General features: G+C 45.2%; 1 protein-coding gene across 1 annotated transcript in view; it reads left to right on the top strand.

The window, feature by feature from the left end:
• The window catches only part of PMAIP1 (phorbol-12-myristate-13-acetate-induced protein 1), a 3,001-nt gene extending 2,894 nt beyond the window's left edge, over positions 1 to 107 (top strand). The window contains exon 2 of the mRNA XM_010008773.1: positions 3 to 107. Within this exon, the coding sequence (XP_010007075.1) occupies positions 3 to 107 (105 nt within the window). The remainder of the gene's footprint in view (positions 1 to 2) is intronic.
• Positions 108 to 10,070: the final 9,963 nt, after the last annotated feature.

The raw sequence follows: 10,070 nt of genomic DNA, 5'->3' as shown, positions 1-10,070 counted from the left end.
AGGCGGCGGCCGAGTGCGCCCTGCAGCTGCGCCGCATCGGCGACAAGTGGAACCTGCGGCAGAAGATCCTCAACCTCCTCTCCAAGCTCTTCTGCCCGGAGACGTGAGCTCGCCTCGCACACGGACCGCTGAGAGGCGGGGAAGGGCCTCGGCTCGATGCGGATTTGGAACAAGAGACTTCACTAAGGAGATGAAGGAAGTTCTGTGCGTTGCACGTCTCTGCCCGTGGCTGCTGAGGGATGGCTGTCGCGACATGGTCCCTCTGAAAAGTGTTACAGCGATATCGGGTTGTGAGTGCCGGGTGGAAAAAACGGAAGAGAGCTACGGCCAGAGCCTCTCACTATGTGGTCGGGAGACTTGGGGCAAGACGGAACTTGCCTCTTCAAGCCTGGTCTTACAAGACTTCCAGGAACCTGGTTTTCCCGGGTGCCTTCTGGTCCTCATGTCCTGCAGCTACGTTTCAGCAAGGAGCTTGGACCACCTTCAGGAAGAAGTCAACACAAGTGTCAGTGTCTTGGAATTTGGGATCCCATATCACAAGGCAAAAGTTAGTTGCTTGGATTTGGGCTACTCCTGTTTTCTAAAGTATGGATTCTACTGGACAGGGATCTCGTGGTGGGATTATTTCTTTTGTTAAGTAAACCACTATCTTTATTGAACAGTTATTTATTACAGGTTGTTGCTTTGTAGACTAAAATTTACAGTTCTATGAATTAACACGATGTTGCATAGTTCTACTCTATATTATATGTGTGTGTATATGTATAATAACACATGATATAAAAATATAAAGAAAAATAGAAATAGAAATATGTGCATCCCCATGTGTATGAAATGAGTATTTTACAGAACTATTCATTGAATGCTACTTGTTAGGCTCAAAGAATAGTATGAAAAAATGTTCAAAACTTTACATAAAATACATTATATAAACTAGAAAAAAGCAGAATGCTTTCTGATAATAGAGAAAATACTTCATGCAACACAGGGGGAAGCATACTTTCATACAGCATCATGTAAGATATATATATGAACAGGTATTGCATAAATACAGATACTGAGATATGTGTGATATTGAGATATGTGTGCTTGGTGGAAGAGTTCTTTCAACAAAACAAAGAATTTTTTGAGAGCAGTACAATACTGCTATGTGTTCATAAGCAGCAAAATAACTCTTCAATAGAAGTAGATCCAAAAGTTGAGTACAAGTTGAATCTCAAGTTTTCTTCAGCATGTTACAAACTCATTGACAGCAACTACCTCTTTTTGAAGAAATAATATCAATAGAATTGAATACTACAGTCAGTACAAGAAAATAGTCTTTGATTTCTGAATGTTTAACTATACTTACAAGTGAAGGTTCCACTTGTACTCTATTTCCATTTAATTTAATTTAATTTCATTTCATTTCATTTCATTTCATGGCAACTCCATTTCAGTTTCAGAATGCTGAAGCTGCTGTAGCACATCCAGAGGATGGTGATACATTGTGCTTGTCTAACTGAAGGTTTATTACCCTTGACTGGCTTCGGAGGAGCCGAATTAAGCATGATTATTGCCATCAAGGCAAACAGTAACTCTGGTAGTCAATTCATGTCAGACACAATCCTAAACTCATGGTGCAAGCCAGCAAGAAAATGGCTGAAGCAGATCATACAGTGTAGCTACTTCTTAGGTCAATGGTCATCGTTCACTCTATTAACTCACCTTGTATCAAAGTACATTAGCATTGTATAGGGCTGTATTCTGGATTCTAGGTCTGCCCAAATTACATTTATTCCTGCCTTGTAGTGAATTCTTGTTTGTATTTAAAATTAATTTTTTGGTCAGCTCTTCTGAATCTGCCTTTGCAAAATTGTCATTACATAGCTCTGGTCACTGTCACAACCAGCTGTGTGTGGCTGTTACTTGTTGTCACCATTTTCATTAAGCAGAAGCTGAGTGATTTCGTCTGCTTTCCATGTAGAGAACTTAACTTCATCTCAGTGGTGTTAATGGGAGCTTTGCTATCGGCTTGAGCCACATGCATTGTTCCCTCCTCCTTTAAGCAGCTAATACCTTCTCAGAGAACATGGTATTTTCAGGAGTAGCTGTTATTTGTTTTAGTACTGCAAAGTAACATGTTTTGCTAACATGTACAGAGGTCAGTTTTTCGGGTATAAAAAAGTAAATGCAAAGGGTTTCTGTCCAGCTAAACACCAGGTTGCAGGCCAGCACCACACGCAGCTCAGCAAAGCTGTGCATCAGAGGCAGCCCCAACTTCAGCTGAAGGGCTCCAGTTTGGTGGAGTCTTGGAGTCTTCATCAAGGACACTAAGCCTTGATTGTGCCTGTCTGGGACTCTCAGAAAAATTCAGGATAAGCATTCACATTAGTAGATTAAATGTATTTTAATGAAAGTGTTCCGTTCAGTGTATGCTGCTTTGAAATTCAATAAGAAGCAATGTGGGGGCTTAATAGAGCCCAGCCTTCAGGCTGTGGCACACATCAATGTTACCAAACAAAATAAATAACCATAAATGCATTGTCATGGGGATAGCTAAGTTATGTATTAATGCAGTATTTTTCTGTATATATATGTAAAGACTGTTTGCTTTTCATTGAATGTTTCTATGCTTCTCTGAGCATTGTCAAGAGTGCTAGCATTCACTGGCAGCTCAGGGAAGACCTAGATCCAGGTGATCAGTGCCAGTATATGAACAAGCACTTGCTGATGTCCTCCCTAGGATTTCTTTTGTTACTGCTGTGAAGCATCTGCTATATGACTGTATCAACACAAATTTGTTTTTCTTAAGGCCTGTTCTGGACACAGGTCAGATGTTTTGCTGTATGTCCCATGCACGTATGTCTTGAATTCTTGCCAAGATAATAAATACAAAGTGTTTGCGAGAAAAATGAGTCATTGTTGTTTGACTCAGGAGTTTTCTGTGGATACAGAATGCGTGATCATATTGTACAAATTTCTTCCTTACTTCCATGTCAGCAGGCACACACTAGGGCAACAGCAGAGTGCCAGCAGCTCTGCACTGGAAGGTAAGGCTTAAAGGTCTGCCTTTAAGGGGAACAAAACATAACCATACCCTTGAGCTTCAAAATGGGAAATTAAGACGCCTATTATTTTCTAGCAACTACTGTCCACAGAATAATTGGATGGTGGCAGGGGTCCCATTGCCTCTAGCAGAGGTGTTGCACCTTTGAGGAAGAGAGTCCCTGAGTGTCAGTGAAGGACTGACATCCAAGTTAGAGGTTTTGTCAGGGATGCAGGCAGAAAGGAACACAGCATTTCACCAAGGTCAGATTTTTACTTTCTCCAAAGTTTGAAGCTGGAGTTTTGGAAAATGGGGAAGTGACACTGCTTACCACAGGGAAACACCAAGGAGATAGTAAGAGCTTATTTTTCTCCCTAAAGCTGTGACCCAAAGCTGGGCCTGTGGAGAGGAGAGCCTGAGATCCTCACCTGCTGTGCCATGCACTGCAGCAGGCTTTCCCGATGCTGCTTCTTCCCAGCTTCACAGGCAGGGAATTCTACACCTGGGGCATCAGCTTCCTGGCCAAAGGTTCTGGTTTCTAGTAAATAAACAACAAAAGGAAGCAATTTCCTGTCCTCTCCCAGTTAGCAACCAGCAGAGGTGTATTGGGTTTGCAAGACAAGGTTTTGGTACCGCAGGGGCAGGCGGGGGAGGGTGGGGTGTGTGTGCTCTATGGGGGTGGCATCTGTAAGAACCTGCTAGAAGCTTCCCCTTTGTCTAAAATAGCCAGTGCCCACCCCCTCTCAGAAGGACCCAGTTCTGGCCAAGGTCAAGCCCGTCAGTGATGATGGTAGCACCTCTGGGATGACATACTTAAGATGCAGGAAAAGTTGTTGCACAACAGCAACTGCAGACAGAGAGAGAGGAAACATGGGAGAGACATAACTCTGCAGAGACCAAAGGCAGTGAAGGAGGGTGGAGGAGGTGCTCTGGGCGCCGGAGCAGAGATTCCCCTGCAGCCCATGGTGAAGACCATGATGTGGCAGGCTGTCCCCCTGCAGCCCATGCACGTATATGGTGGAGCAGGTGGAGATCATGGAGAGCCCCATGTTAGAGCAGGTGGATGCCAGGAGGCTGTGACTCCCATGGGAAGCCCATGCTAGGGCATGGGACCTGTGGCCCCATGCAGAAGGGAGCCCATAGGGTTGCTGCCAGATTGTGAACCTGTGGGAGACCCATTCTGGAGCAGTCAGTTCCTGAAGGACTGCACCCCATGGAAGTGACCCACACAGGAGCAGTTAGTGAAGAACTGTAGCCTGTGGGAAAGCCTAATGTTGGAGGAGTTTGGGGAGGGACTCCATGCTGGAGCAGGGGAAGGTAGTAAGCAGTCCTCCCCCTGAGGAGCAAGGAGCAGCACAGATGATGTGTGATGAATGTAGCACAACCTCCATTCTATGTCCCCCTGTGCTGGGGGAGATGAAGTAGAGAAACAAGAAATGAAGATGAGCTAGGGAAGAAAGTGGGAGAGGGGAAGGTGTTTTTTAAGATTAGTTTTTTATTTCTCATTATTGTACTCTGATTTGATAATTAATAAATTAATTTTGCACAGTTCAAGTCTCTTTTGTCTGTGATGGTAATTAGTGAATGGTCTCTCCTTGTTCTTATCACAGAATCACAGAATCTTAGGGGTTGGAAGGGACCTTGAAAGATCCCCCAGTCCACCCCCCCTGCCGGAGCAGGGTCACCCAGAGCACATCACACAGGAACGTGTCTAGGTGGGTTTTGAATGTCTCCAGTGAAGGAGACTCCACAACCTCTCTGGGCAGCCTGTTCCAGTGCTCTGTCACTCTCACAGTAAAGAACCTTTTTTCTGATATTTACATGGAACCTCCTATGCTCCAGCTTGCACACATTGCCCCTTGTCCTATCACTGAACATCACTGAAAAAATCCTGGCTCCATCTTCCTGACACCCGCCCTTAACGTATTTGCAAACATTGATGAGGTCGCCCCTCGGTCTCCTCTTCTACAAGCTAAAGAGACCCAGCTCCCTCAGCCTTTCCTCATAAGGGAGACGTTCCACTCCATCATCTTTGTGGCTCTGCACTGGACTCTTTCAAGAAGTTCCCTGTCCTTCTTGAACTTAAGGGGCCCAGAACTGGACACAATATTCCAGGTATGGCCTCACCAAGGCAGAATAGAGGGGGAGGAGAACCTCTCTTGACCTACTAACCATACCCTTTCTAATACACCCCAGGATGCCATGGCCTTTTTTATCTCAACTCACAAACCTTTCATTAATATTTTTCCTCCTCTGTCCAGCCAAGGAGGGGAGTTTTAGAGCAGGTATTGTGAGCATCTAGCATTCAGACAGTCAAGCCACCACAGGGTTGTAAGAGCTTTAACTTCAGGGGGCATCAGCAAAGTAGTCCTGAGAAGGCTCATCATCCTTGTGCCAAGTGCTGCAACAGGTGATGTATTTTTGCACTGCTTCACCAGCAAATTACAGTTGTAAGACTCATCAGCCTTGTGAAAATATCCAGACACCCTTGTGTGCTGCCTGGGGGGGCCCGGCCCCTCTCCAGGCAGGTCACCACTAGAACACGATGCTTGTGACCTGCCTCTCCCTAAAGGGCAGGAGGAAAAGAAAAAACCCCATCACTAGGGCACGGCATCACTGTCTGAAGGCGCCTGACTCACATGCAAGCACCTGATATCAAAAAAACAAAACAAACCCACCTGCTGAAGCAAACTGCCGGAGTTGCCGCCCTGCAGTGCTCTCCGTTAACCACCACGGCCTGTGGGCACCTGGAGAGCAACACGTGCAGCCCAGGGTCACGTTCACGCTGTGCTCACCCAGGCGAAAACCAGCCCCGTGCCCTCAGCCAGCTCATACTCCCACACCTTAGACTGGATGCACAAGTGGTATTTCCTAAACAAATTGCTAGACAACTGGCAACACCTTGCTCCTTCCCTCTCCCCTCGTGGGGTGTATTTTTTTTAAGTCATCTGATAAACAATGTCTCAGATGCTGCTCTTTATTTTTAGCATGGACTGCTGGAAGGGGCTGGGTTTAGAATTTTCCTCCCATCAACACAAAATGGTGCAAGGGCATGACGTGCATCCATAGAGGTGCAAGGAAGCTGGACAAGAAGGGCTGGGGATACGACGTGTTGTCCTTCAGTCTGACAGGGTTTTCCATGAAGTAGGTAACTGTCTAACGGTGGGAATGTCAGTGAGCAATAGTCCCAAAACCTGCTACGGGCTGTCAACAAGGGTCTTCACCCAAGTGTGCAGCTGTATTGTCTGGATGATGGTGAAAGAAAATGGCCATGCCAAGGATGTCCTCCCTGCTCACAAAAGGTCTCTGCAGTGCAAATCTCACCAAGCGTGGTGGCAAGTGATAGCAGCTGGACACATCCCGTAAAATGGCAGTGACCTCAAATAAAAACTGTTTCAGCCATTTCATCTTACAGAAGCTTTGGTATCATTCCCTCCTCCCTATGAAAGGATGGTGTGAGCACCACTTGGCTCATTTCCTCTTGCTCTTCTGTGCCACTGCCAGTGCATGAAGAGCCCAGATACTTTCGTGTAAGGAACAGTCTGACTGCAAACCTTGAGAAAACCAGAAAACTTTGAGCAGCACCGATTAAGGCCAGTTAAGAGGCCTCTGACGCTGCTGCAGTACATGCCTGGGGGCTCAGTGCAGAGGAGGGCCCCAGGACAGTGCTCATCACCCGGGGACATTGTGTTTTGCCTGCATTACTATGCTCTGCCTAGGTCAAGGTACCATGTTTGCTCCTCCTCCCCCAGCTCTGGGATCCAAGCCGAGGATTGCAGCCACCTCTGCCACCTGCTGCGTGGCAGATTTCTGCTTGCATCTTCCCCTTCATGCTCCCAAAATGGGATGTGACAGAGTAATGAGAATTGCACGAGACCACTTCCAGTCCCTTTTGCCCTGCATCAGAAATTAGGGAGGTAATTTCTGATGATAGCAGCTGGGCTTTCCTCAGTGCTGCTGAGGCATGAGCAGCACATCAAGGAAATGGCTTTGCCAAGCAGGGAAAAATCCAGAGAACTACGGCTTTGAGTAACTTGTTTGCTGAGCACAACGGTATCAGACTGATTCAGCTGCACAGGAAGGTGAGGCTGCTGCATAGGGGACTATCAGTGAAAAGGCAAAAAGGTTCTGGTTTTACTACTGGCTATCTTCAGAAAATACTCTGACAGAAAACATCCTTCTAGTCACAGCTTTACACACAGCAGGATGGAAAGACAACTATTTACTCTTTGTTTTGGGGGTGTTTACTAGCATCAGATGTTCTTTCTTATGACCATTTAATGAGGATTTTTTAAAAAGAAAAAAAAGATTTCTAAATTATTGCAACCATCATTAATTTGTAGACTTTTAGCTACGTCAAGTGCTTTGAGGAACATGATTACATGGAAAGAGTAAGACATGGCTGGTGTTTTCTGTAAAGGCAGTCAGAAATGGGCTTTTGCTAAGGGCTGACTATGCCAGTCTGGCTTCGGCCATACTTCTTGACAATGAGAAACGACCCAACCTCCTTTACCAGAAGCAGCAGGGATCAGCCCTAGATAATGCAGCATCGCTTTCTTTCCAAGTACTTATTGATACAGGGGTGCTGGACACAGGTTATAGGTGCTTCAAGAAATCTTATACAACACAACATCACATAGGAAAGGGGCTGAGGGCAGGTTCAGGGGGAGGAAATAGGGAGAGCATCCAACTGCTGGATCAGAGCTCTTAATGTCCTAGCCCAGGGCAAAGGCTGGGTGAGGGCTGGCAGCACAGAGGCAGAGGGGCTAGACACACCGGCCACGGCTCTGGGGCTGAGCCTGCATGGTCCTGGGCACTGTGCAGTGCAGCATGGGGTGGTGGTGACCTGTGGAGGTTTTGCTTCCTTCCCCTTACCATGGAAGTCACATTGCTGTTCTGTGGCATCACTTCTTGGAGTCCAAAGGCATCCGTCCAGCCACCACACGCTCTGCTCCTTCCCGGCCACTGGCTGGGGGGAGAGCCAAGGGGAATTTCCCCTCAGGGACTCTCCTTCACACCACCTCTGCATGAGGACAGAGGCAGTGACCATCAGCCTATGGTCAAAGGTGATCAAGTGGCAGTTTTGACACATTCCAGAAAATACAGATGAGGTTTTTGAGTCATGAACAGCCACATCAGGAACACATGGACCTGCTTTGGATATTAAATTGTGCTGACTGATGCTAACATGGAATAAAAAAGCAGCAAAGACACAAAAAATGAGACATAAACCAGAACTTTTCAGGTAGAATAATAAACCTGATTGCAACAAAACAAGGAGGTAGCTCTACTTATCTCATTTAGATCTGAGCTCTGTATAGCTATGAGAATAAAAAAAGCCATGCCTGAAACTGCAAACGTCTCCTGCCTTTTGTGCCAAGTTCCTCATCTGCAAGTGTCTCAATGCCTTCAGAAACAGACCAGTTCCTGAAAGAGAACCAAGTCAAGTAAATCTTCAGTGTAATTTTCTAGCACGTCACATGTTTTAGTGGATAAATGAAGTCACATATACAAGTCCATTTATAGATGAAGTGCCTTATGTGTTCTCTCTTTCATACTTTTCTTTACTAAGGTACTGTCTTGGACACTTAAGATTTTAATTGAAAACGTCCAGATTGATCTTTTAAGAGCCAGGTTGCTTTGGGGCTTGAACTCTGTTGACCCCAGCTAACACCATGTGTTAGGAGAAAGGAGGGGGACAGACAAGAGGGTCTATACAGGGGAGTCACTGGAAGACGGGAGAGGGGTTGGGCTGCCCTAGCATTGATTACAGCAGGGGAAAGAGGAAAACAGAGTAGGTCTTAACGGCTAAAGATGTGTTTTTGCATTTTGACATACAGCCCTGGGGAGCAGCCAGGCCCCAGGTGGGGACAGATGTGCAGGAGAAAGTTTGAGGGGGCTTCACACACCACCACACACCTCCCATCCATCTCCCTCCCATGCTATTGGTTTTACACTTTGCACCATCTCATCTGTGCAACTCTGCAGGGTCCCTCATGAAGGCTGTGTGAAAGGGAGAGGGATATGGGGAAAAGGTGTCCCAAGCAAGACCTATGAAACACCTTGTGAGACTTCTTCAATGCATTAACTCTCTTCACTCTGAATCACAGTTCTTAAGACAGTGGTGTTTTATCAGCTTAGATATTTAACACCTTAGATAAATATCACCTTAGGTGGTATTTAACAGCTTAAGTGCACATCTGGACAGAGGTAACACTTAGTCTTTGACTGTGGTCTCCAGGACAACCTTGTCGCTGTGAAGCCAATTCCAGCTGTGGACCAGGCAGACTTTGGTGTAACAGAAAGAAGTATCTAGAGGAGTACTAAGGATACCATTTATTTTCAAAATCACTAAAAAACCCAAACGAAACAGCTTATGGCGATACAGATTTACATAACAGAGACAATAAATTGAAAAATTTACAATCTATTTCATGTTATTGCACTCACTTTTTTTTAAAATATACAAGGCATAATAAACAGTTTTCATTAAAAGAAGTTTTATTATATAAATAAAGGTGTAAATATACAATATTATACAATAAGTGTCTTGGCCTAACACACAAAACCTATCTAGAGTGGGATCCCAATTTCTCACATGATCTAGTCTACCCCTCATTAATATTTCCACATACACATTAACATACCCTAAATGTAAAAGCAGGTAAAAATTCCCATCTGGGAATATTTCCTTTAGATTTTAACAAGAACCACTGCAGAACATTAACCAGGGTTAATTTTAAGCGAGGATCATTATAAAATATTAATCACTCTACAGTTTATTAATACTTACCTGCCCTCTTTTTTTTTTTTATTAATAAGAAAAAACATCAGATGTTGCTCTCTCACTAATTTAGGCCTAATCTCACAGTTTTTAATATAGATGAAATCCCCACAGAAGCTGGAAAGAACTTCCAGGTACAAAAGGCTGAAAATATGCAATGGCAGTATCGCACCAGAGCCCATTCTCATATCCAGGATGTGAACCCTGAGCTGCCCCAGGTCGAGAAGTGGCAAAGCCTTCCACCAAGCCTTCTCCATG

This window comes from Chaetura pelagica, unplaced genomic scaffold (assembly GCF_000747805.2).
Source record: "Chaetura pelagica isolate M959 unplaced genomic scaffold, ChaPel_1.0 scaffold31, whole genome shotgun sequence".
Taxonomy (NCBI): domain Eukaryota; kingdom Metazoa; phylum Chordata; class Aves; order Apodiformes; family Apodidae; genus Chaetura; species Chaetura pelagica.
This window is presented reverse-complemented; position numbering and strand designations above follow the sequence as displayed.